Source organism: Phoca vitulina, unplaced genomic scaffold (genome assembly GCF_004348235.1).
Source record: "Phoca vitulina isolate PV1807 unplaced genomic scaffold, GSC_HSeal_1.0 scaffold4, whole genome shotgun sequence".
Taxonomy (NCBI): domain Eukaryota; kingdom Metazoa; phylum Chordata; class Mammalia; order Carnivora; family Phocidae; genus Phoca; species Phoca vitulina.
Window position 1 is genome coordinate 16389632 of NW_022589707.1, and position 25952 is coordinate 16415583.

At 60.8% G+C, this 25952-nt stretch overlaps 1 protein-coding gene across 1 annotated transcript; it reads left to right on the top strand.

Moving 5' to 3' along the window:
- Positions 1 to 466: 466 nt before the first annotated feature.
- On the top strand, positions 467 to 25045 carry KCP (kielin cysteine rich BMP regulator). The gene is made up of 40 exons (XM_032401297.1): positions 467 to 545; positions 3075 to 3241; positions 3811 to 4000; positions 4089 to 4165; positions 4856 to 4940; positions 7000 to 7082; positions 7310 to 7403; positions 8315 to 8397; positions 10524 to 10617; positions 10776 to 10855; positions 10932 to 11025; positions 11332 to 11417; positions 11491 to 11572; positions 11807 to 11959; positions 12049 to 12155; positions 12232 to 12325; positions 12992 to 13165; positions 13304 to 13386; positions 13535 to 13628; positions 13761 to 13949; positions 14199 to 14369; positions 15693 to 15869; positions 16536 to 16621; positions 16883 to 16973; positions 17074 to 17156; positions 17240 to 17333; positions 18136 to 18309; positions 18562 to 18644; positions 19289 to 19409; positions 20310 to 20389; positions 20603 to 20702; positions 21215 to 21303; positions 21644 to 21746; positions 21836 to 21978; positions 22286 to 22458; positions 22539 to 22650; positions 22748 to 22849; positions 23607 to 23771; positions 24197 to 24503; positions 24605 to 25045. Exons 1-40 carry the CDS (start codon positions 467 to 469, stop codon positions 24853 to 24855), a joined length of 4893 nt encoding a protein of 1630 aa, XP_032257188.1. The 3' UTR covers positions 24856 to 25045.
- The last annotated feature ends 907 nt before the right edge of the window (positions 25046 to 25952 follow it).

The following is a 25952-nucleotide window of genomic DNA, read 5'->3' on the forward strand; positions in this document are numbered from 1 at the left end:
ACAGTTAGGGGTCTGCCTAAGGACACATGGATTTGGCTAAATAGGGTTTTGAACCCAGCCCCATCCTCCTGTAAGCAAGAAAGAAGCTGAACTGGGAACCCCGGGGCAAATGGAGTAACCCCAAGGGAGTGGGGGGGAGGCAGGAAAACCAGCTGTCCCAGGGAGTCAGACTGATAAATTTGTGTTTATTGTCAGGGTCTCCACCAGGGACCATACGCAGGAGAGGGTCCCAGCTTCCTGCGGGGCTGAGGCTGCTCCCCGGGCGCTGCCCTCTGCCACAGGGCTGGGGTCAGGACGGCGCTGGGCTCGAGGTGCCCATCGGGGAGGCGCGCGCCCCCGGGCAGGATGACAGACTCCAGAAGCGCTCCCTGAACAAAGACTGGGTGGGAGGCGGCCTGGTGTGTCCCCACCCCGCCTCCCCCAGCGCCTGCGGAGCTGCGACCACAGACAGCGAGGCGGAGCGAGCATGGCGGGGCCCCGGGCCGCTCCGCTGCCCCTCGTCCTGCAGCTCATCAGCCTGGCCCTGGTCTCGGCGACCGGCGGAGGTAAGTCGGGGCGCCGAAGGCTCGGGGGCGGCCCGGCGGGACCCCGTTTTCTCACTCAGCCCAGCCCCAGGGAAGGAGCTGGGGCCAGGCTGCCTCTCCCGACCTCCCGCCGCGGGGTGTGAGCGCCTCCCGGGCCAGCCTGAGTCCTCCCCGTCGGTGGAGGAGCCCGCGTGGGGGCGCGCACGGAGGCTGGGGCCTGGGGCCCGGGGCGGGGGGGGGGGGCTTCCTGCAATGGCTCGGGAGGAATTCCTGCAGGCAGCGGTGGGGGAGAGGCTGCCCTGGAATCTGGGAGTCTGAAGTTAATTATTTGTCTTGAGAAAGGGGGGGGGAGGGGGCCCGCTTGGGGGGCTGACTTTGAATCTGTTTTGGGCCTTCCGGGGGGGGGGGGGGGGGCAGGCAGGAATAGAGGGGTCAGTGCAAGGACTAGGCAGCTGGCTGGGGAGAGGGGAGCCGAGGACAGTTCCATGGGGAGCAATCAGGCTCTGTGAAACAATCTGGAGCTCTTTCTGCGGATCTCTCCAGGCAAGGGACTGGCCCTGTCTTCCCGGAGGGTCCCAAAGGACCCCCACCCTCTCCCTGACTCCCTTATTGTGCTGCTGAAGTAGACCTGGAGGTGTGGCCTGAGAGGAGAGACCGTGGGGGTGGGGGTGTCAAGCTGGGACGGAGGGTTTAAGATGCTGAGCCCTCATCTTCAGCTGCCCTGCAGAGGGTGGGGAAGAACGCCACCTACAGGAGCCCTACCAAGTTCCAGGTGACAGGATACCCGGCTAGGGAGGGAATGGGAATGTGCGCAAGAGGCTTGGGTACCGGCATTTGTTGGGGCGTTAGAACCTGGATGTGGGGAGTAGTGGGGCAGGCTGAAAAGACGGGTGGCATTTGCAAAAGGTCACATTTGGACTTGCTGCTGGGAACCTTCAGATGTGTGATTTAGAGAAGTGGTGTCAGGTGGAGGCAGGGAGGATGGCTCTGACTTCAGCCTCCTGAGTGGAGAGAGGGGAGAGGACTGGGGACAACTGGATAAGACCAGAGGCTGATGGGTTGGGGGGGCACAAAAGAGGGAAACCGAGCCCCAGATTGATATCAGAGTCCGTGGGGATGGCAGCAACAAAGCCAAGGAATTCGGGCCAAAGCAGGTTTGGAAGAAAGAAGACAATTTAGGTTTCAAATGAGACTCTCCAATCCCCGCTTGGGGGAGTGGGGGTGGGGAGTGGGTGACGTAGTCCCCTGCCTCACAGGACTAGTGTCTGTGAGAAACCCTTTTAGCCACCCCAGACCTGGCCTCATAATTTGCTGCCTCTGTAGGGAAGACCCTCCCCTCTCCTTCCTCCTCTTCCTCCTCCAGACCCTCCTCTGCCCACCCCCACCCGGAGGAGGGATCTGGTCTATGGGAGGTCTGTGGAGTGAGCCTACACACCCCCCCTGCCCACCCACGGTTTTCACTTTTCTGACGCACCGGAGGGATTCAAATGAGGTGGAAATAGCTGTCCAACCCCAGGCCTGAACTCAGGGGAACCCCCTTCTCTAACATAGTGTCATCAAAAACCAGGGTTAGGCTGTCTTTGTTCCGCCTGGTGCCTTGAAAGCTAGTGGGGGCCCTGCTGACTCCTTCCCCAAACCCTTCAAGAAATGCAGCCAAGTTCCACCTTCTGGAGCTCCCCCTGCCCAGTGTGGGGTCCTGTCTTCCAAACCCTGCAGGGGAGGAGGGTCACCCTGGGCCCCACCTCTGTCCACCTGCTCACTCCCCTTTCAGGGAAGTAGAGTTGGTCTGGGACGGTGCTGGAGGGAAAGCGAGGAAGGAGAAGGGGAAAGGTGGACAAAAGGGACCCAGACCAGCTTTCCCAAGTAGCAAGGACCTCTGTCAGATACAGACTGTGAGGTCCCGATGTGGGGTCCCGCGGCCCCGCCACCGCGGGCCTGGAAATAGAGGCAAGGCTGGGGCGGGGTGGGGGTGGAGCAGAGGGAGGAGCCGCCCCGCCCCTCGCTGTGCACACGCTCGGGTAACAGCGCCCTCGCTGACGGGTGAGGACGGGCAGTTGGAGGGCCGGGGGCGCTCACATGGCCAGCTCCCTCCCCTGCACTGCAGCCCACGCTGGCCGCTCCCAGCCTGGCTGGTCAGCTCCGCAGGCTCACCCTGGCCAAGACCCTGCGCATATAAAGATGGGGGACCCTGACCCGCTCCCCATGGCTGGAGGCCCCTGCAGCATATGGGAGGCTGCAGGGAGGCCCCGGCCTAGATACTCTCCCCATGGCCCCAGCAGGTCAGGGTCCTGGGGCTGATACCCGACAGAGGTCCTTGCTACTTGGGAAAGCTGGTCTGGGCCCCTTTTGTCCACCTTTTCCCTTCTCCTTCCACGCTTTCACTCCGGCACCCTCACAGACCATATCTCCTTCTCTGGAAGGTGCGTGGGCAGGTGGACAGGAGTGGGGCCCAGGGTGCCCCTCCTCCCCTGCAGTGTTTGGAAGACAGGACCCAGGAGACCTTGTCAGTCCCTCACCCACAAGCCCACCTTGGATTCTTGTCCCCTTCAGGTGGGGTCATCCTCAGGGAGCCCCCTGAGCTTGCTGACATCCAGGACAACCGGCCGCAGGGGCCTGCCCTCGCCTCGGCCCCTGCTGGGGCCCCCCAGGAGCAGGGGCGCCCCCTGGAGGAACGGCTGGGAAGGCTGGAGGCCCAGATGACGGCGCTCAGAGAGCAGGTAGTGCGGGAGGCCTGGGGGTGTGTGCGGGGTAGGGCAGGTCTTGCGTCCTTAGAGGAAAGAAGGGTTGGGGCGGGGGGGGGGGGGCGGGAACCGTAAAATAGAGTTTGGTTTTTAAATGCACATGGAGAAGTTCTTATATGAACGGTTCTTAATATTGATTCTTCCATACAAATGAAGAATCTCCAGAGTATTGGTTTTATCAATTTAGATGTTCATGTCCTTTCATGTATTTGGCCAACACTATTACGTACCTACTGTACGTAAGGCTCATCAGAAAGTATTTGGGATGGATAAAGGTCTCCAATTGTTGGGGAGAGGGGATTGGTCCGCTTCTGTCCAAAGGAGAGGTCCGGGGGCCCCGGGCTCCCCTAGGAGCCTGTCCAGACTCCAGATCTTGAGAACTGTGGCTAAACTAGGTGCTGCCTGGAAGGGACCCACCTGTGCCTGGAACAGTCAAATTGCCTCCTCGCCCTGCTCAGTCTTCACACCCCACATATCTGCCAGATGTGTCGGATGGGGCGGAGCTGAGCCAGCACCTCCTACCCTCCCCTCCGTCTTTCCCCCAGAACAAGGAGCTGCAGGCGAGGGTGAGGCGGCTGGAGTCCTGTGAATGCCGCCCCGCTTCTGCCCAGTGCTGGGGACTGGGGCGGGCCTGGCCCGAGGGCGCTCGCTGGGAGCCGGACACCCGCACTGCCTGTGTCTGCCGGGACGGGGCTGCGCACTGCAAGCCCAAGCCCGGCCTGCCCCGTGGCCATGGTCAGTGCCACCCTATCTGCCTGCCAGGACCACCTGGGCACCTGGGGATGGCCGTGAGGGCCTGAGTGACAGCCTGTCTCCTCCCCAGGCTGCAGCCACAACGGGCAGGCCTATGGCCACGGGGAGGCCTTCTCCCCAGACGCCTGCACCACCTGCCACTGCTTGGTGAGTTCCCGTGACCCCCCTGCATATCCCAGACCTGTCCCCCTCACCTGCCTCACTTAAGTTACCAGTCACTGCAGCCTCGTGTGCTGGAAGTTGAGTAATGGGGTCTGCCCGCCCCTCCCCCAAAGCCTTGCCACAGTGGCTCCCCCCGATTCCAAGTGGCTCTGTTTTCTGGAGCTCAACCCCCCCCCCATACACATGGTGAGGGGCCCCCAAGCCCCTCTGATTTGGGCCTGGCAAACAGTGGCATGGAGGGCAGAGGGGATGGAGCTGTTTGTCTTCCTACATCACCCCCTCACCTGTGGACCCTCCCTGTCCCTGCTCATCCGTCTGTCCCTGTCACCTACCCGCCTGGTCTCCCTCACTTGGCTCCACATCCACCTTCTTGAGCTTTTCCCTCCTCGCTCCTCCATTGAGGAAGCTCTCGGTTCCCTTCCTAGGACCTTTCCATTCTGGGAACTTGCTGGCATGGGGAAGAGATGGTTTCTGGGGCTCCAGAGCAGCAGGAGAGGATGGGGGTGGGGGTAGGATGTCTCTTTTCTGCCCTCGGACTGAGGGTAGCCCATGTACCCTGAGCCGCCTCAGCCTCTTGCTCCTCCACTGTGTCGCTGCCGAGGGTGAGCTTTCGGGTCCGGAGGCCAGGCCCTCAGCGTTCTGCCGCCACGCAGCCACCCGTCGGCTTCCCCACAGGGAGGGGCCATAACCTGTACCCAGAAGCCGTGCCCAAGGGGACCCTGCCCGGAGCCGGGAGCATGCTGTCCGCACTGTGAGCCAGGTCAGCCCCCCGCCAGACCCAGCCCCACCTCCTGCACTCATTCTGGGGGCCCCCAGAGCCACCGTGTGCCCCCCCGCCACGTGCCCAGAGGGTGCCTGCCCATTCACTCTGGCAGTGGTTCCGGGAATTCAGAACCGAAGCACAGCCCGCAAATACGGACTCTGGCCTGGGACTGAGCCAGAGGCTCTGTCTGACCTTTTTCCTGCCCTCAGGGGGCTTCTAACCTAATTGAGAAGATAAACTGAAAGCTAATACAACACAAGATTTAAGATCCAATGACCAGATTCAAAGAACTATAGGAGGGCAGTGTGTGGTTAGCTGCCGGAGGAGATGGTGGGAAGGCAGGGGGCTCCACTCAAGACTGTGTCGGGGCGGGTCATCTGAGCCGCACCTTCAAGGGAAAGTGATTTCAGCGGAAGGAGACAGTACTCAATGGCCCTTCGGGCACAAGAACAGGGTGGGGAGAGGTGTGTTGTAGGAAAGCAGTCTGGAAAGGCCCAGTGGAAAGAGCCTGCTGTAAGCCTTGCAGCTTGGACTTTCTTCTGGGGGCAATGGGGAGCCATTGAAGGCTGCAGAGCCAGAATGTGGCTTGTTCAAAGGAGCGTTGTAGGAATATTCATCTGGTTTGGGCTAGATGCGAGAGACCAGTTAGCGGGCTAGCACAGTAGTCATCTAGGCATGGAGCCAGGGAATCAGGGACGGCAGTGGCTGCAGAGGGAGGGAGGGGTGCTTCTAAAGCACGGGCGACTGGTCAGACCCCAGGGAACAGTAGGAAGCTAGGAAGGCAGTGGTGCCAGGGACGTGAAGAGAAGTGGGAGGAGATGGACGCAGTGGCCCTGCTGAGGGATGTCACCAGCTCGTAGTCAAGGGATAGGGTTGTCAGATTTAGCAAAGAGAATACGGGATGCCTTGTTAAATTGGAATTTCGCACATAAACAACACATACTTTTTTAGTGTAAGTACGTCTCCTGCAATATTTGGAACATACTCATACTAAAAAAAAGTATAGATTGTCTATATGGAATTCAAGTTCAACTGAGCATCCTATATTTTATCTAGCAGAATACCAGCTGGTAGTGTGAAGGGTGGGTCAGGGGCTCAGGGGACCAGTGGGTCTGGAAATGGAGCCTGGGAATCTTGGCCCAAGATGAGGAGGGGAGTCTCTGGAGCTGATGGATCTCAAAGACAAGGGACACACACGCACACACGCATGTGCCCTCACACAAGCACGCCCATACGCACGCACACATGCACCAAGCTTTCAGGATACGAGGTGCCTCGAGGCCACTGCTAGCTCGTATATCTTCGGTGAAATTTTTTGAAAAGGCACCCTTTCCTCAACACTTCTATGGTAAAATAATGGAAATCTACTGATTATGTTTGAGTCAGACACTTGACTGCCATCTTCTGGAAAGCTGTAGTAAGTATAAAAATCTTTGGTTATCGCCTGAATGGTGCCCTTCGATGTGGTACTTGTGGGTGCTTTTGCTCCAGTACTATGGGTCTCTTACGCGGGGGGGCCTGGCCCCGGTTTTACAGGCTGCCCCGGAGGCCACAGGGCCGGGCAAACGTGGCATCCAGAGCCCTGTGTCATGTGCACCTGCCAGGTAAGGGAATCAGAGCCCAGGCCCGGCCACCACGCACATCCCTGATGCTCGGCATACCCCCGGCCTGGCAGTGCCAAGCCCAATCCGGGGGCCAGACAGAGCTGCTGCCACCCCCCAGCCATCGAGGCTGCAGCCTGCTAGGCCCCCTAGGCCAGCAGAGTAAGTGAGCGTGGGCAGTGGAGAGGGAGGGAGGGCTCAGTGTCTGCCCTGCAGGCAGGGACCGTGCGGTGCCAGGGGCCCTCATGCTCAGAGCTCAACTGCCTGGAGAGCTATACCCCGCCTGGGGAGTGCTGCCCCGTCTGCCGGCCAGGTGACCTCCTGCCCTGCCTCGCCCCTCCACCCCCTCAGCCCCCGAGGGTCCAGTACCTACTTGGGGTCATGCCTTCCCTTGGGTGATGTCCACTCACCCTGCTCTCTGCTGACCAGCCTATCATCCTGGCAACCCTCCCCAGGCTGTGAATATGAGGGGCAGTCCTATGAAGAGGGGGCCAACTTCCTGTCCAGCTCCAACCCTTGTCTCCAATGCTCCTGCCTGGTAAGTCCCACCACCCCCCCTTTGTCCAGGCCCTGCTCCTCCTTATTCACTCCCTGCCCCGCCTTGGGCCACCCCTGCTGCCCTTTCATCCCCTCATGTACCTTCCAAGACCTGCTGCCAGTGAGGTTTCCCTCCATCCCGGCCCTGTGCCCCACACACCCCCCCCAAGGGTGTCGCACCCTTGCCCATCCCGCGCTCTCTGAGAGCCAGCTATCTGTGCATTGCAGAGCGGCCTGGTTCGCTGTGTGCCCATGAAGTGTCCGCCCAGCCCCTGCCCTGAGCCGGTCCCAAGGCCTGGGCGCTGCTGCCCGACCTGCCAAGGTAGGAGCCCTGACCCTTCCCTGGTGGAGCTCCCGGCGGGGAAGTCACGCCATTTCTTCCACAACAGAGCTCGTTCTGCTGGCTCTGACCTGGGGGGTTTGGTCAGTGGGGGAGCGATGCCGGGTCAAGCCTGCTCTGGAGCTGAGGTGTCTGGGCTCAGATTCTGCCCTTGCCACGTCATGGCTGTGTGCCTCTGAGGGAGTTACTCCGTGCCTCAGTTCCCCATTTGTGAGGTGTGGATAATGACATTCTATACCCTGATAAACGTTGACCATTATTACCTACTCTGGGCACGGAGGACAGAGGCGGGCCCTCGGGGCGGACAGCTAGAGGGAGATGCTGAGTCGCACACCAGTACTACCGAAAAGGCAGGATGAGGATCAGGTGCCAGGTACTGTGGAAACTCAGAGGAAGGAGACCCAATCCAGCCTAGACACAGGAAGGAGAGCGTCCCGGAGACCGCGTGTCCTGAGTGAGCCCTCAGGATAAAGAGCAGTTAGCTATGTGATGGGAGGAATAAGGTGGAGGGCATCCCAGGAAGAGAGGACAGCTTGCACAAAGGTGTGGGACTGACAGTGTGAGGTGGGTGTGTGTTAGGGGGGAAGGTGCAAGCACACACGAATGGCCAAAGCCTGCAGTGAGAGATGAGGGGAGGCCGAGGGCAGGGGGAGGAGGGCGTGGCCGCGCTGGGTCCTGGGAGGCCTGGAAGGGCAGGCTGAGGAGCTTGGGTCTTACCCTGTCTGGTGCCCTGGGAGCCCCCAGGAGTCTAGGCAGAGGCATGACGTGGTCTGGTTTGGGCTCAGGAGAGAGCCCCCCGACGGCATGTGGAGGAAGGTGGGGGCAGCCTGAAGCCGGCAGCCAGGCAGGCTGCCACCAGGCTTCCTCTCTGCCCATCTTCACCCCCACCCCAGGCTGCACGGAAGGTGGCTCTTACCGGGAGCATGGCCAAGAGTGGACGGCTCCTGGGGACCCGTGCTGGATCTGCCAGTGCCTGGTGAGCCCCGCCGCTGCTCCCACACCCCAGGCCCACCGCATTCATTCCTTCATTTCACTGAGCACGTCCCATAGGCCCTGGGAGGGGACAGAGGTGGAGAAGACCTGATCCCGGGCTCTGTGAGGCGGGGGGCCGGGGGCCGGGGCTGTGCCTGTCTGTGTGCCAAGTTCTGAGCATAGCAGGTGTGCAGCGCGGGTTTGTGAAGGTACTCAAAGAGCTCGCAAGCTCCAGGACTGAGACAGGGCAGGAGAGGACAGGCGGCAACAGCTCCGGGAAGAGAGAAATGCAGATTTCCTCGAGCCATCTAGAACTGGGCTGTCCAATCTGTAACCTACCACGTGTGGCCACTGAGCCCTGGGAATGGGGCCATCCAATCTGAGATGGGCTGGAGTGTAAAATGTGCATGGGATTTTAAAGACTTAATACGAAAGAAGGGAATATAAAATATCTCATTAATACTCTGTGTTGATTGTATGTTGAAATAACTGTTGGATATATTGAGTTGAATGGAATATCTTAAAATTTAGTTTTATCTTCTTCTTTCTACTTTTTGAAATTTGACTACTAGAGAATTTAAAGTGATTTGTGACTTGTGTTATGTTAGCACAGATCTGGAAAATCTTCATGGGAGGGATGGGTTTAGGTCTTAAAGGGTGAGTAGAATTTAAGCAGGGGGAAATGAGGAAAGACATGCCAGGTGCTATAGACTGAATGTTTGTGCCCCACCCCCACACAGCCCAATTCATATATTGAAATCCTAACCCCCAAGGTGCTGGTATTAGGAGGTGGGGCCTTTGGGAGGTGTTTAGGTCTCGAGGGTGGAGCCTTTGTGAAAGGGATTAGTGTCCTTGTAGAAGGGACCCCAGAGAGCTAGCTCCTCCTCTCTTCAGCCATGTGAAGACACATTGAAAACACAGGTGTCTAGGAACCTGGAAGCAGGTCCTTACCAGACACTTCTGGCACCTTGCTCTTGGACTTCCCAGCCTCCGGAACTGTGAGAACTAAGTTTCTGTTGTTTATAAGCCCCCCACCCTATGGGATTTCACTTCAGCAACCCAAATGGTTGCACCCACCCCCTCTGCAAGGATGTGCTCCCCCTCCCTGCTCGCACGGACCACCCTCCCCAACACCTGTGAGAAGAGTCACTGGCTGTCCACTTATGAGACTGGCCGTGGGGGACCCCGATGCAGGTGTGAGCTCAAGGGGTGGGGTCTGGGTGGGAAGGGCCGTGGGGGGTAGCAGCAGCTACCGTCGGATTGCCAGCTTGCAGAGGTGGAGGTCACACCATCTCATTTCATTCCCATAACAGGCTATGGGGACAGAACTATATTTTTTTAAGATTTTATTCATTTATTTGAGAGAGAGAACACGAGCAGGGCGGAGGGGCAGACTCCCTTCTGAGCAGGGAGCCCGATGGGGGGCTTGATCCCAGGATCCTGGGATCATGACCTGAGCCGAAGGCAGACCCTTAACGACTGAGCCACCCAGAAGCCCGAGGACAGAACTATTGTTGTCTTTTTTCAGATGGGTAAACTGAGTCACAGAGTGCTTCAGTAACATGCTGGGTTATACATCTGTATTAGTTTCCTAGGGCCACCATAACAAAGTAGCACAAGCAGATTGGCTTAAACGACCAAAATGTACCGTCTTGTGGTTCAAGAGATCAGAAGTCCAAGATCAAGGTGTCAGCAGGTTTGGTTCCTTCTGAGGGCTGTGACAGGGAATCTGTTCTAGGCCTCTCTCCTAGCTTCTGGTGGTTTGCTGGCGATCCTTGGCATCCCTCGGCTTCTCCCTTCATCTTTGCGTGTTGCTCTCCGTGTGTGTGTGTGTGCGTGTGTGTGTGTGTTCAAATTTCCCCTTTTTACAAGGACACAGTTATTGGAGAGGCCATCCCACTCCTGACCTCATCTCAATTAATTACATCTGCAATGACCCTGTTTCCAAATAGGCCACGTTCTGACACGCTGGGGGTTAGGACTTCAACATATGAATTTGGGGGGGACACAGTTCAACCCGTAACAATACCTAATAAGTGGATCGCAGGGACTCAATTGCTGTTTCTGCCACATGACGGAGCTCTAAAGGCCCCTTCCCCTGCCCCTTCCGCCCCCTCCGCCCCCTCCCAGGAGGGCCACGTTCAGTGCCGCCAGCAAGAGTGCACCAGCCTGTGCCCGTACCCCGCACGGCCCCTGCCAGGCACCTGCTGCCCGCTGTGTGATGGTGAGTCGGGGAGTGGCGCCTGGGGCGGGCGTTCAGAGAGCTCACGGACGGCCCAGCTCGGGCTCCCACGAAGGCCGGGACCAGGACGTGCAGCAGTGTGTGTGTGTGTGGGGGGGGGGGTTCCTGAGGAGGGTCTGAGGCACCCTCTCCCCCAACAGGCTGTTTCCTAAATGGGCGGGAGTACCGCAGCGGAGAGCCGGTGGGCTCTGGGGACCCCTGCTCGCACTGCCGCTGCGCTGTGAGTGTGGCTGCCCGGCAGGGAGGGCCTGGCTCCCGGGCCTGCCTCTCGAACGCTGACCAGGCCCTATCGGCAGAACGGGAGCGTCCAGTGTGAGCCTCTGCCCTGCCCACCTGTGCCCTGCAGACACCCAGGCAGGATCCCTGGGCAGTGCTGCCCAGTGTGTGAAGGTGAGCTGGGGCCTCGAGTCACCTGGAGAGGGGCAAGCACTGGCCCCAGAGAGGCTCAGGGGTGGGCGCAGGCGTTGGGACCTATAGGAAGCCCCTTGGACTACGGTACAGGAGAAGCTTGATAAGCCTAAGCTCCCGTCACCACGTCCTCACCTCCCCTTCTCATGGCCAGCTGGGCCCCGGGATCCTGGAGGTAGGGGAGCCTGGCGCAGCAGGGGGGGCGGTGGCTGCCTCGAGGTGGTGTGAGGCTTCGCCGGCAGCCTCCAGCTCTGTCCCCCGCCCCAGTCCTCCTGTCCTCCTATCCAGGCTGTGAGTACCAGGGACACCAGTATCAGAGTGAGGAGACCTTTAGACTCCAAGAGAGTGGGCGCTGCATCCGCTGCTCCTGCCAGGTAGCCAGTCCCGCCCTCTCACGCCCCAGATCTGTGTCAGCCCTTGAGGACCCTTAGCCAACGTCCCTCCTAGGCCGGCGAGGTCTCCTGTGAGGAGCAGGAGTGCCCGGTTGCCCCCTGCACGCTGCCTGCCTCTGGCCCCCAGCTCTGCCCAGGTAGGTGTGGGGAGGGGGGGAGGGAGGAACTGCTTCACAGGAGGGCTGCGTCCAGCCGCTGCAGATGGAAGGGGTTCCTTCACAGGGAGGGGGGCACTGCCGGGCCCACCAACCAGTCCGGTGTGTGTTCAGAGGCCACCGTGGGGATGGCAAAGCCAGGGTCCCGTGGTCTGGGAAGGTCAGGGACGGCTGGAGGCGTCCAGGTTGCCCTGGTGACAGCCCCCCTCGCTCTAGCCTGTGTGCTCGATGGAGAGGAGTTTGCCGAGGGGGTCCAGTGGGAGCCTGATGGTCAGCCCTGCACGACCTGCGCCTGTCACGATGGCGTGCCCATGTGTGGGGCGGTGCTCTGCTCCCCAGCCCCCTGCCAGCACCCTACCCAGCCCCCCGGTGAGTGCTCCACCCGGATCTGGCTCTCTTCCCCCGCTTTGTCCAGCCCACCCCGGCTCGCCGGGCTCTGATCAGTCTGCCCCACCCAGGCGCCTGCTGCCCCAGCTGTGAGAGCTGCACCTACCAGGGCCAAGTGTACGCCAATGGGCAGAACTTCACAGACGCAGATAGCCCTTGCCACGCCTGCCGCTGCGAGGTACCTGCCCGGGCTTGCGCTGCCCTGCTGAGCCCCTCCTGGGGCCCACCCCCATTGCCCTCTCCCCTGCTCCCAGGAGGGGACTGTGAGGTGCTCCTTGGTTGACTGCCCTCCCACAACTTGTGCCAGGCCCCAGAGTGGACCCGGCCAGTGCTGTCCCAGGTGCCCAGGTATGTGCTTCTTGCACCTGTCTGGCTTGGGGGCCCTGGACCCAGCTCTCCCATGGCCCCCTGGGCTCACCAGATACCTTAGAAAGCAGCAGCCTTCCGAATTGTTTCCAGTCGGACACAGCTTGGAACTCTCTGGAACTCACAGAGTATGGGCGGGAGGCAGAGTAGAGATTTGTTTATCCCTTCGTGTTACTCTGTGACTCTTTCCTTCCATTCTGTATTTCCTCTCCCAATCCCCCCACCAGTCAGATATATTTGCATATCTTTCTGTATAAAGCAGGTTCATGCAACAAACATTTGGGTCTGGCATGCGGAGACTGGGTGCTGGCATGCAGTGTGACCCGAGTCCTGCCCTGGTGGAGAGTCTGTGCCAGGGTGGGTATCACAAACACACGCACCTGCACGCATGAGCTCCCTGGCTCGTCCCCCTCAGGGGCAACACACGTGCCCGCACGTAAATGGGCTCAAATACACACATGCACACACACACACAAGCGTGTGCTCAGAGAGCTACCCACGCCTGCCTACACAGACCCTCCTCTCGGGGCTTCCTCGTGGCCCTTCCTCAGTGGCTCTGGACCCCGAGGATGGCTGGGCACCTGGCCCAGCCCTAGAACTGTCAGGCCTTGCCGCCACTCCCGCCCCTCCCCCCGCCCCAATGCTCAGACTGCATCCTGGAGGAACGAGTGTTTGTGGATGGCGAGAGCTTCTCCCACCCCCGAGACCCCTGCCAGGAGTGCCAGTGTCGGGAAGGCCATGCCCATTGCCAGCCTCGGGCCTGCCCCAGGGCCCCCTGTGCCCACCCGCTGCCTGGTCCCTGCTGCCAGAACGACTGCAATGGTGAGGTGGATGGGATGGGGGGTGGGGGGTGTCTCCTGGGATGGCTTGGTCCCCTCTATGGGCTTTTAGGGCTGCAAGGGCAGCATACCCAGGGAGGAGTAGGGCCCCTCCCGGGCCTACAGCTGCCCCATCCCCCAGGCTGTGCCTTTGGTGGGAAAGAGTACCCCAACGGCGCGGACTTCCCTCACCCCTCCGACCCCTGCCGGCAGTGTCGCTGTCTGGTGAGTCCGCCCCCGCCCCCCGCCCGGGGGAGGAGGGGCGGGACGTGGGACACCAGGGACGCGGTGCCCCAGGGTGGCCGTCAGGAGGCGCGGGGATCTCCTCTGCCTCCCGCCGCTAACCGGGCCTGGCGTGGTCCCCCTGTTGCAGAGCGGCAGCGTGCAGTGCCTTGCCCGCCGCTGCCCGCCGCTGCCCTGTCCCGAGCCGCTCCTGCTGCCCGAAGAGTGCTGCCCGCAGTGCCCCGGTAGGAGGCGCCGCGCTCCGGCGGATCGGGCCCGGAGAGAGCGGGGAGGGCGGGGAGAGCGGGGAGGGCGGGGAGGGCGGGGAGCCTCCGCAAGCCTCTCCCCGGAGCCCTGACGCGCGCTCTCCCCTGCAGCCGCCTCCTCGGGCTGCCCGCGGCCGGGCGGCGGGGTCCCGGCCCGCCACCTGGAGCATTTCTCCCTGCCCGACGACCCCTGCCTCCGCTGCCTCTGCCTCCACGGCTCCGCGTCCTGCCAGCGGCTGCCCTGCCCGCCTGCGCCCTGCGCCCACCCGCGCCGGGGGCCGTGCTGCCCCTCCTGCGCCGGTAACGCCTGGGCGGCGCCCCCACCGCCCCCGCCCCCTGCTCGCTCCGACTCTGCCCCTGAGCCTCGCCCTACCTGGTGCCCTCTTACTCCGCCTCCCCCTCCCTCCAAGCCCAGCCCTCCCGCGTCGGGGTTCTCACTAAGAAGGTGGGGGGGGGAGAGGGGGACAGTGCCCAGTCCGCAGGGCCTGGGAGGCTGCGGGCCTGGCAGACAGCCCCGGCTCCTGCCCTCCTCGCCTCCCCCCTCCCCAGGCTGCCTGTACCAGGGGAAGGAGTTCGCCAGCGGGGAGCGCTTCCCTGCGCCCAGTGCCGCGTGCCACGTCTGCCTCTGCTGGGAGGGCAGCGTCAGCTGCGAACCCAGGGCCTGTGCACCTGCTCAGTGCCCCTTTCCCGCCAGGGGTGATTGCTGCCCTGCCTGTGACGGTGAGGGCCAGGGGACTGTGGGGATGAGGGGCTGGGAGGGCTGGGTCGGCATCACCCTTACTGCCCTAGAGTGGGTCCACAACATCTATCACATAATAACAAACACTGGACTAAAGCCTGGTGCTGCCAGGTTTTAGTCATCCTGCCGCTGATGCTATTTGGATATGTGACCTTGGACAAGTTACATAACCTCTCTGGGCCTTTTTTTTTTTTTTTAATTAAAAAATACATTTTAAAAAATGTGTATTTTTGTAAAATACACATAACATAAAATTCACTACCTTAACCATTTTTAAATGTAACTCTAACTTCAGCTCCTGTAAACAAGAGACGGTGGAACAAGACCCAGTTCCCCAGTCTTTGGTCACCCTTGTACTATCTTCGCAATATTGTTACATACCCTCGACCACCTATAATTTTATTTAGTTAACTATTTTTCTTCAAATTAACTTTTAAATTTAAATCTTTTTAGAAAGGAGTTTTTATATCGTACTGTAAATGAATTCGATTTGCCAGGAATGAAGAGTTCCATAAATACTAATACAGTTAAAAAGAAAACATTAAATCTGAGTCAGGCACTTTTGCCTGCCAAAGCTTTGAGACTCAGACTCGCCCTCTTTTTTTTTTTTTTCCTATTAAGACTTTATTTTTTTCTTTACGGCAGTTTTAGGTTGACAGCAAAAGTGAGAGGCGGGTACAGAGATTGCCCACGTACTCCCTGTCCCAGTACCTGCCCAGCCTCCCTCATTATCAGCACCCCCCGCAGGAGGGGTGCATTTGATGAGCCAACCCTGAAACATCATTATCACCCGAAGCGCCCTCTCTTTTTAAAAAAAGAGGTCAGCAAGAGTCAGAGAGCTGCTCGGGTCAGGCCGCCACCACTCTGGGATCCCCTCCCCGCCCCTGATTGATCAGAGTGCTGGAAAGAGTACTGGAAAGAGGATACCTTGAACCATGTCTCCTAAGCCATCTTGGGCTATCTCCAGCTCTCCTCAGCTTGGGGACATTGGTGCCTTCTGGCTGGGCAGTGGCCTGCTGAGTATTTAACTCTAGGGACAGATTCTGTGTGGGTCTTTCCCGGTAGATTGCAGGCTGAAGGGGGGAAGTCTGAGCTTCGGCCGGTACCCCCACACCAGACTCCTCTGGCCCCCTTCCCCTGCCTGGCTCGAGCCCTCCCCTCCTCCCCTTCCCATTTTACAGATGAGAAAAGCGAGGTGTGTCTTTGAGGCCCCAGCTCAGGCCCAACTGGACTGGACTGGACTACCGCTCACCTCTCACCCTTTCTGCCCTCTGCCCTGCCCCTCCCCGTCCTCTCTCTCCAAGGTTGTGAGTATCTAGGGGAGTCCTACCTGAGCAGCCAAGAGTTCCCGGATCCCCGAGAGCCCTGCAATCTGTGTACCTGCCTCGGAGGCTTCGTGACGTGTGGCCGCCGGCCCTGCGAGCCTCTAGGCTGCAGCCTCCCGCTCACCCCGGCTGGACACTGCTGCCCGACCTGCCAGGGTAAGACAGCACCTGCCCTTCCTGCCCCTTCTGGAGCTCCCAGGCGCCCAGAGTCACCTGGTCTCACCACCGTCAGCCCTCCCCTGAGAGGGCCCCACAGCAAACCCACACCCTGTGCTTTCCTCACACCCCACCTGTGCCCTCCTGTCTGTCCCTGCTGTCACCTCAGACTCACGGTTGTGCTCCTCAGATAACTGGGCCTCATGCTTCCAGAACTTCCTGCTCTTACACTGTCGCATCGCCTTCCTAAAATGTCACATCAGCAGACTCAAACATATTCGAGGGCTCCCATGCCCTTGAGTCAGCAGTCACGAGAGGCAGCTTCCTACCCTCCTGGCTTCTTTTGCCCATGATCGTGAGCCCGGGCCACCTCGAGCCTTCATTTCCAGGAGTGCCCATATTCCTCACCTCCTCTTCCCTCGGGCCACGCAGACCGAAACTTGCCAGCAGTCTTTGATCCCAGCTCCAGTCCTCAGCCCCTTCATGCCTGCTGGCCTCCCCACTCGCAGCTAGCCGGAGGCTCTCCTCCCACCCTCACCTTGCTGGCCTCGGCAGGCCGCACCTAATGTCTCCCCCAGCCGTGGTGGAGGTCCCAGGCCCAGGCATGCATGGCCGTGCAGGGCTACGTGGACAGATGTTCTTTGATTGCATTTCCTCCCCTGCCAGGATGCCTCTATCATGGGGTCACTGCAGCCCCCGGAGAGACCCTTCCTGATCCACTTGACCCTGGCTGCTCCCTCTGCACCTGCCAGGTGAGGTGGCCTTTTGGAAACCTGGTAACCTTTCATCCCTTGATCCTCCTCTCTGACCAGGAAGACCTTGTTTCCTCCACCCCCATCTCCCAGGGTACCATCTGGTGGAAGAGGCTTGGATTCTGGTCTCCCAGGCCAAGGGAGGGGGGTCGGAGCCTGGCAGGCTCAGTGGGGACAGCCCGCCCTGGGGCCATGTGTAGCCTGGTGTGAGGTTGTGACGACATGGAGTCCAGAAGTGGCAGTGTGACCTCTCTCCCCCAGGAAGGTTCCATGCACTGCCAGAAGAAGCCATGTCCTCCAGCTCTCTGCCCCCATCCCTCTCCAGGACCCTGCTTCTGCCCTGTTTGCCACGGTGAGCTGCCTTCCACATGCCCCCCCCCCCGTCTGCCAGGCCTGAGGTTGGACAGGGCAAGGTGGCACAGCCCCTCACCCAGGAAACGTGTTTCCCACAGGCTGCCTCTCCCAGGGCCGGGAGCACGGGGACGGGGAAGAGTTTGAGGGGCCCCCAGGCAGCTGTGAGTGGTGTCGTTGTCAGGTATGGTAGGGAGGGGGCAGAGCCGGGTGGGGACAAGGCCACAATGCTGCTGGGGCTCCTGGCCTAAAGGGCATGTCCCGCAGGCTGGCCAGGTCAGCTGTGTGCGGCTGCCATGCCCTCCTCTGTCCTGCCCGCTCCAGGTCACGGAGCAGGCCAGGTGCTGCCCTCGCTGCAGAGGTATGCCCGGCCCCATGTGGCTGCCCCCTTGCTTTTGCCACCCCCCCCGGCCTGATGCCCCGTACCTGCCCCACCTCCCTCTGCTAGCTCTCCCCCGGGCTCCCGCTCCCTGTCCACCTGCCTGGCCCTCCCACCTTGCTAGTCTTCAGTTCTTCCTACCTCTCCCTGCCCCTGGCCTGCCCAGACCATCACCCCCTCAAAACTGCCCCCTTCCTAACCACACTCTATTCATCATCAAAATAATGACGATTCACATTGGTTGAGCACATCCCGTCTGAGGTCAGCACTTGACACATATCCATTTAACCCACACACTATCAAATAGGTACTATTATTATTCCCATTTTACAGATGAGAAAAGCGAGGTACAGAGAGGTAACATAACTTGCCTGGGGTCATGCAGCTAGTAGGTGGCAGTCAGGATTTGCATCTTAGCCATCTGGGTCTACATTGTTACCTTGGGCACATGCTTAGGGATGGAGCCTTTCCTTCTTTCCACATGCATTTATTACACACCTACTGCATGCCAGCTACCATTGCTGGTACTGGGCTACTATTTGTTGTAGCCCTTGGTCTAGCAAGCAAGCAGACATGGAATGGGATAAGAACCCAGGTGTTCTGACCCTGAGCCAGGGCCCTTCCCCTCCCCCACACATAGGAGCTCTGCCCCCCCTTCTCACCGCCTCCCTGCAGATCCCCCTCCCAGCACCCACATGCCCTGCCAAGCACCCAGGGTTGGGGGCATAAGGGCATACAGGCAGAACCAAGCCTCAGAGCTCATCCCTGCCCACCTGGGACACAGGCTGCCTGGCCGATGGGGAGGAGCACTCTGAAGGCAGTAGCTGGGTGCACCCCCAAAGCCCCTGCTCCTCCTGCATGTGCCATGAGGGCATCGTGACCTGTGCTCACGTCCAGTGTGTCATCGCCTGTGCCCGGCCCCACCAGGGGCTCAACGACTGCTGCCCTCGATGCTCTGGTACTGGGAGCCTGGGGCCGGCTGGGGGAAGGCAGGGAGGCGGCACCCACTCAACATCTCCGTCCTTTGTACTGGGCTGGGCGGCAGAGCCGGGCTGTTCTAGAGAAGTGACCCCCATTCCTGCACACACGCCAATCCCTGGAGCTGGGGGGCACTGCGGGGGCAGAGAACCCCACCCCCTGGCATTCCTGCCAGCCTAAAGCCTCCCTGGTCGTGTTCTGCTCCTACCCCCACCCCCACCCCCGCCCCAAGACTGTGAGCATGAGGGCCGCAAGTATGAACCCGGGGAGAGCTTCCAGCCTGGGGCAGACCCGTGTGAAGTGTGCATCTGTGAGGTGGGTGACGGCAACGCTGAGCGGTGGGGCACCGTAAAGGGGGCAGCCTGGACCCTGTGGGGCACGAGCACTATGGGGGTCAGAGAGAAGAATGTGCGCCTGTGGCCAGGAGGTGAGGCAGGACTTGGGGTGAAGTGAGGAGCTAAGCAGGACCAGGAAGTGTGGGGTGGGGAGGGCGCTGAGTGGGGGGGTAGGGGTGGGGGGGCAGTGGGAAGGCCCTCCTGGCTGGAGTGTAGGGTGGGTGTATATGGGAGGTAGAGGGAGATACCTGGGAAATGGTTGGGGGGCATGTTAGGGAATTCCATGTGAAGGCAATGTCGAGCAGCTGTATGATGTCCCATGTCCGGAGACTTGGCAGGGAGGAGGGAGGATGGCATGAAAGTGCAGGAGGGTCAACGGTCACATGAAGGGTCAGGCCCGAGTAACAGGAAAGAGAAGGGGACATCACCTCTGGGAATTAGGGCATGGGGTGAGAAGCAACCTGGGGAGACGGTGAGTCTCTGCAGACTGGACTTTAATCTGCCCAAGACACATCCAGGGGGAGGTGCAGCAGGCAGATGGAAGGGCCTGGAGTCCAGGGAAAGAGGGTGTCTCTCGGCTTCCAGGGCCTGAGACCCACCCCCTTTGCTCACTCATTTTTGTAGCTGCAGCCTGAGGGACCCCCCAGCATTCAGTGTCACCGGCGGCAGTGTCCAAGCCTGGTGGGCTGTCCCACCAGCCAGCTCCTGCCCCCTGGGCCCCAGCACTGCTGCCCCACCTGTGCCCGTGAGTCGCTGGGGATGGGGGTAAAGAGGGTAGGATGGCCACCCCCAGAGCGACACTGGAAGAGCCACCCAGCTCTCCTCTGCAGCCCAGCCCTCCCCCTTTCTTGAGTCCGGTGGACTATTCTGGAAGCCCATGCCCTGGCAGGGGAGGGCTGCAACCCCGCAGGGGGGAATTGGGAATCCTGGACTCTGAAGCCAGTTTGTGGAGCATCTTGCCCAGCAGGTGGCGCTGCGGGGCGGGAGTTTTGCCGGCCGCGGGCTTCTTGAAAGCAGCAAAGAGGGGCTACAGAGGTGGGGAGCCGTTCTTACCAGCACTTGCTAGGATGTGCTTCAGGGAAAGAGAAGAGGACTAACATTTATTATGCATCTACTGCATGCTAGACACTGTACTCGGTGCTTTGAATAAACAGTATCCCATTTAATTCTCAGTTGCCCAGTGAGGGGTATTATTGTTCCCTTTTACAGATGAGAAAACGGAGGTTCAGAGCAGTTGGTTAGTCTGCCCAAAATGGCACAGGCACTGAATGCTGGAGCCAGGATTAGAACCTGGAGTACCTCCCTGGCTCTCTGGGCTTCCTTGTGCCATTTTAGCCGGGTGATATAAAAGGAAGTAGCAGAGGGAGCAGGCGAGGCACTCTGATGGTCCTTAGTGACCTGAGGCTAAGGAAGCCACACCCTGTCCATTTCCAGGCCCTCCACCCTAGGAGTCTGCGAAGTTCTTTTCAAAAAGTCCCAACTTTTCTTTGCTGACCGCAGAAGAAAGAGGACTTCTCCTCTTGGAATCGGTGCTAGGGATAGGAGTATGCCCTAGGACTAAGAAGTCCGGGGACACAGTGGGTGAGTGGGCTTTTGCCCCCTGCTTCCCCCTTCTCCCCCCAACACGGAGTTCTTGTCTTCACAGAGGCGCTGAGTAACTGCACAGAAGGCCTGCTGGGCTCCGAGCTGGCCCCGCCCGACCCTTGCTACACCTGCAAGTGCCAGGTGTGCCTTCTGCCCCGGGGACTCCCAAAGCGCTCTCTTCCTCCGCTGTAGGCCGGGCAGCAAGCCCTCTCCTGCAGCGGCTCCAGGCTCCCCACTCACCCCGACATGCACCCACTTATCTTGGATATCATATCTGGCCTAGGCCTGCTCCCAACTACACCCTGCTCCCTCCCTGCTGGTCTCTACCAGTGGTGTTCACATGCCCTTCCCCAGGACCTGACATGGCTCTGCATTCACCGGGCCTGTCCTGAGCTCAGCTGTCCCCCATCAGAGCGCCATACCCCCCCTGGGAGCTGCTGCCCCGTGTGCCGAGGTAAGTCAGCCTTGACCTGCATCCTCTGAGCATGAGCCCAGGGGGGGAGACAGGAAGGGTGGCATCCAAAGTCTATGTGGGCAACCTGGGGTCTATACTCCAAATGCAGGCTTCATTCTTTTGTAGAAATGAAGGGTTACTCATTGGGGTGCAAAAGGTAGAGGAAATCAGGGAATGAAGTCTGGATTCTCAAGGCCTCGCCTGAGGCTTGTCGGTGGGCTCAGGGACCCCAGGCCCACTGGCCAGGCATTGCACTGAGCTGGCAGCCAGCCCATGGGAAGGTTCCAGCCTCTGGCTCTTTGGGCTTCCAGGACCCTCTCCTCTTCCTGAGCCCTGGGGTAGGGCCTGCCATCTAGTAGGTCATCTGGATACCGGATGAAGAAACCGACATCATCAGGGTGCTCGTGGAATGGTGTGGGCACTCCCCTGCTGTGGGCCTTCAGGGTGAGCTCCAGAGAGGAGGATGCAGTTGGAAGGACAATGCTCCCCCATCCTCATTTCTCCCTCCTCAGAATGCGTGGTGGAGGCTGAGGGCCGGAGTGTGGCAGATGGAGAGAGCTGGCAGGACCCTAGCAACGCTTGCCTTACTTGCACCTGCCGTGTGAGCTGAGGGTCGTAGGGCGGGCATGGGGTGGGGCGCAGGGCCTTACAGATGGGTGGATAGAGAGTCTCAGGACACTGGACCAGTGACTATGGGGTCTTTGAGGTAATTAGAAAAAGGCGCCCCCTCTGAGAGCGGGCAGCGGCGTCCGTGGGCTGGGGCAAGGAACTAAGGGCTGGATTTCATCCCCCACTGGAACGTGACATGGGTGTTCTTGTGGGGCAGGGGCAGAGAGAAGGGGTTGCTCCCTCAGACTGTGACCCAGAGGGCCCCCAGAAGGGTGAGGCCAGGGACCCCAGGCCCTGCGGGAGGTCCCTAGAGCAGTGACATCTGTCCTCAGCGGGGCCACGTGCAGTGCGACCTGGAGGAGTGCCCCGCCCTCTCCTGCCCCCACGGCTGGGCGAAGGTGCGAGAGGCCGGCCGCTGCTGTGAGCGATGCCAAGGTGCCAGCCAGAACGATGGGGGTTGGGGACGAGCGAGACCTCAGTGCGAGGGACGGGCAGGTGACCCTACCCCGCTCCTGTCGCCTCAGCCCCCGCCCAGTCGTGTGCGCACCAGGGCCGGGCGGTGGCCTCCGGGGAGCGCTGGGCCGTGGACGTTTGCACCACCTGCTCCTGCGTGGCCGGCACGGTGCGCTGCCAGAGCCAGCGCTGCCCGCCGCTCTCCTGTGGCCCCGTGAGTGCCGCGGTCCAGGGCGGTGGGGTGAGTGGGCACGTGGCACCGCCGTCCGGGGGAGACAAGGCGGGAGGAAGGAGGGAGGCAGGGCTAGGGTAGCGGCCGCCGCGCGGTGGGGCGGAGGTACCCGAGGCCGTGCAGTTCCAGGCGTGGCCACAAGGGGGTGCCCTGAGCCCGCTCGCGGTGAGCCCGGAGGCCGGAGTCCGAGTCCCCGGAGACTCCCGGGCGATCCTCGGTCCCGGGGAGTCTCTGCGTGGGGCACGGCGGGGAGGGCGATGTGTCTGACGGGGCCTGGGGCTGAGGCCAGGACGAGGCCCCCGCCCTGAGTCCCGGCAGCTGCTGCCCCCGCTGCCTGCCTCGACCCGCCTCCTGCACGGCCTTCGGAGACCCTCATTACCGCACCTTCGACGGCCGCCTGCTGCACTTCCAAGGCAGCTGCAGCTACGTGCTGGCCAAGGACTGCCGCGGAGCGGACTTCAGGTGCGCAGCCCCCTCTGCCTTCCCCCAACTCCCCACACCTGTGCCTGCTGACCACGGCACCTGGGCCTCTCACGCCACAGCGTGCACGTGACCAACGATAACCGGGGCCGGAGGGGTGTGGCCTGGACGCAGGAGGTGGCGGTGCTGCTCGGAGACGTGGTCGTGCGGCTGCTGCCCGGCAGAGCGGTCACGGTGAGCAGAGCCGAGGACCCGGGGAAGGTCGGTCCCGCGCCGTCCGCGGTCCACTCGTCAGGCCCGGCGTCGTCCCCCTCCCGCCTCCCTCCTCCAGGTGGACGGGCGCCCGGTGGCCTTGCCCTTCCTCCAGGAGCCGCTGCTGTACGTGGAGCTGCAGCGACGCACGGTGATCCTGCACGCCCAGCCGGGGCTCCAGGTGCGCCGCCAGGGCCAGTGGGGGTGTGGGAGCCCCGGACCGGCTCGGGCGTCTGTATCTGGAGAGGGAGTGGGAATACCGGCTAGGTCCAGGGCCAGATCAGGCCAGGGAGGTGAGAAAGTTCGGCTGGATTCTGAGGGGATCTTGGGATTCTTGGGTGCAGCGAAAGGAGTTCTGAGCCTAGTTTCTAATCTTGGTTCAGCCACCAACACAGTGGGACTCTTAGGCCGGTACCAACTGCCTCCAGGCCTGTTTTCTCATTGGTAAAAAGGGGGAACTGTTGGGGGGGGGTGTCAGCTGAGGTCTCCTAGGCGACTTCTGAGATTCCTTCCAACTCCCATGTCAGAGAGTAAATTTCTCCCTGCCTTCAGCAAGAAGTACAATCTGTAAATTCATAAAATAAGGCTTGTCTATACTTCTCTGATCTGGACTCGAATTGTGCTTTATCCTCTGTAAGGCCCTAATGCCCACGAGAAAGTGAATCTCTGGAAGTGGGTGTGCATTTCACCAGGGGCTCAGCTCAGGGATGCCAACGGGAGAAAGTGTCCTCGTGCCAGTGTGGTCAGCTCTTCATGTCCTCGCCCGGGACTCACAGCGTGGGCCAACTTGGCTTTGGCCAGAGCTGCCTCCTCTCCGGGGGGGGGGGCCTCTCTCCACCCACTCTCCTCCCCTCCAGCAGGGAGGGTGCTGACAGTGCCTGGGGCCAGGACGGGGTCCCTACCTTTCCCCGCTCCCCAGTGCCAGCCTCTCTGCACAGGTGCTGTGGGACGGGCAGTCTCAGGTGGAGGTGAGCGTGCCTGGCTCCTACCGGGGCCAGATGTGTGGGCTCTGTGGGAACTTCAATGGCTTTGCCCAGGATGATCTGCAGGGCCCTGAGGGGTTGCTCCTGCCCACAGAGGCTGCCTTTGGGAATAGCTGGCAGGTGAGTGGCACAGGAGCTGGGTGGCTGAGGGAGGCACAGTTGAGTGGGAGTCTTAGAACAGCCTGCTTATATGGAAAGCGGGGGGATCACTGAAGGGCTTTGCAGCTTCAGGATGATTTGGGGTCATGGTGCTGGGGGAGGCAGGACGGCCTGTTGAAAGAGGCATCATCTAAATCTGCAAGCCCTCCCTTGCCACTCACCGGCTGTGTGAGCTTGGATAAGTCCCTTACCTGCTCTGGGCCTCGGCTTGTCCATCTGTAAAAGGGGGACAAGGAGAAAGTGGCCGGTGCTTCCTGTGCTGTTCTTGTAGGGAGGTTTTTGAAGCTAAACCAAAATATTTGGTGGAAAGTGTTGTGAAGAACGTAGCACACCAAGGTCAGCTTCCCAGGGGATGCTGTCACATCAGGGTCACTCTTCCCGCCTAGGTCCCAGAAGGGCCGGGACCTAGCCGGCCATGTTCCAAGGGCCGCGAGGTGGATCCGTGCAGGGCAGCGGGTTACCGAGCCAGGCGTGAGGCCAATGCCCGGTGCGGGGTGCTGACGTCCTCCCCGTTCAGCCGCTGCCACGCTGTGGTGCCGCCGGAGCCCTTCTTTGCCGCCTGCGTGTATGACCTGTGTGCCTGTGGCCCCGGCTCCTTGGCCGATGCCTGCCTCTGTGACGCCCTGGAGGCCTATGCAGGCCACTGCCGCCGGGCGGGGGTGACGCCTGCCTGGCGGGGCCCCACACTCTGCGGTGAGGGGGCAAAGCCCAGCGCGAGTTGGGGAAAAGGGTGGCACAGAGGGCTCGGGTCTGGACGGGGTGCCCCCGTGACCCTGCCTTCCCTCCGCCTGCAGCGGTGGGCTGTGCCCTGGACCGCGGCTTCGTGTTCGATGAGTGTGGCCCGCCCTGTCCCCGCACCTGCTTCAACCAGCACGTCCCCCCAGGGGAGCTGGCAGCCCACTGTGTGAGGCCGTGCGTTCCTGGCTGCCAGTGCCCTGCGGGTCTGGTGGAGCACGAGGCCCACTGTGTCTCACCCGAGGCCTGCCCCCCCATCCAACTCACTGGGGACCAGCCCCCCGGACCTCTGCCCAGCCCCAGCCAGTAGCCTCAGGGGGCACCCGGAGCCAGGATGACACCAGGACTCATCGGGTCAAAAGCCTCCCCTTGGAGAACGGCTCCTGCTGTGGCCAGAGCCGTGGAAAGAGTGCCCTACCCAGGCACCGGGAGCCTGGGCCTGTGTCCCACAAAGACCTCACTGTGTTCGGTCAGAAGCAGTAAAACTGGGGGCTCTCCCACGGCAGACTTGTGTGTATGTGTGTTTTCTCCTGGTGCTGGGATGGTGGCGTGGGCTGCTTGGAACATGGGGTCCAGTGGTTCGGTGTCCCCAGCTGTGGGAGCTGAGCTCTGGATCTTGCTCATCACGTCTTGCACCTGCCTGGGCTGCCGCCACCTGCCATACCCTGGGGTTGCCGGGAAACCCTGCACTGGATGGAAGGAAGACCTAGATATCTTGGTCTCAGCTCTGTGCTCACACTGTGTCGCAAGCGTGGCCCATGGTCCCTCAGTGGTTCACGTGGAATTCTGTGGGGGCTGAGGAGCACAGAAAAGGGGCTCAGTCCTCACATGGCATTCCCTTTCCTCTTGACTTGGGGGATACCAAGTGCTAGGTGTCTCCAGGGCCGCTCTAAGAGCTGGTGACAGGGACATGCCCAGGGTGGGGAACTGGAGACACAATAGACCATGATGAAATATGGGTACATGCGCACACACACGCACATACACACACTCACACATACATGCACGCATGCACATGCACACTGTGCACACACCCCCTCAGAAACCCAGGTAAACATGTGCAGCACGTGCGTGGCCCCTGTGTGCATCCACAGCCACACCCAGCCTGGATGGACACGTGAGCAGGGGACATCCTTGTAGAGGAAAGAACATGGGTTCGGAAATAGAAAACAAGTCTATTTCTTTGAAAAGTCTCTTTGCAAAAAAGACTGTTTTTGCCACCTATTGGCTGTGACCTTGGTGATGTAGGGGCCTTGGGTAAAAGACAAGCGGGTACTGCATTCTCATCGCAGCTCCCTCTTCCTTCAGCAGGAGGGAAGGGAGTGTTGGGCTGACCCGAGACCAGCTGTCCTGCTGCTCAGCCCACCTGTGAGCCCCCGCCCCCCCAGCGGAGTCGGCCCAGGGCTC

Bases quoted from the DNA above. Each gene is read 5' to 3' on its own strand.
- KCP (XM_032401297.1), top strand. From the start codon at position 467: ATGGCGGGGCCCCGGGCCGCTCCGCTGCCCCTCGTCCTGCAGCTCATC. The intron at 8,398-10,523 runs GTGAGCCCCGCC...GCCCCCTCCCAG, and splicing joins GCTGGATCTGCCAGTGCCTG to GAGGGCCACGTTCAGTGCCG. The intron at 17,334-18,135 runs GTATGCCCGGCC...CCTGGGACACAG, and splicing joins GTGCTGCCCTCGCTGCAGAG to GCTGCCTGGCCGATGGGGAG.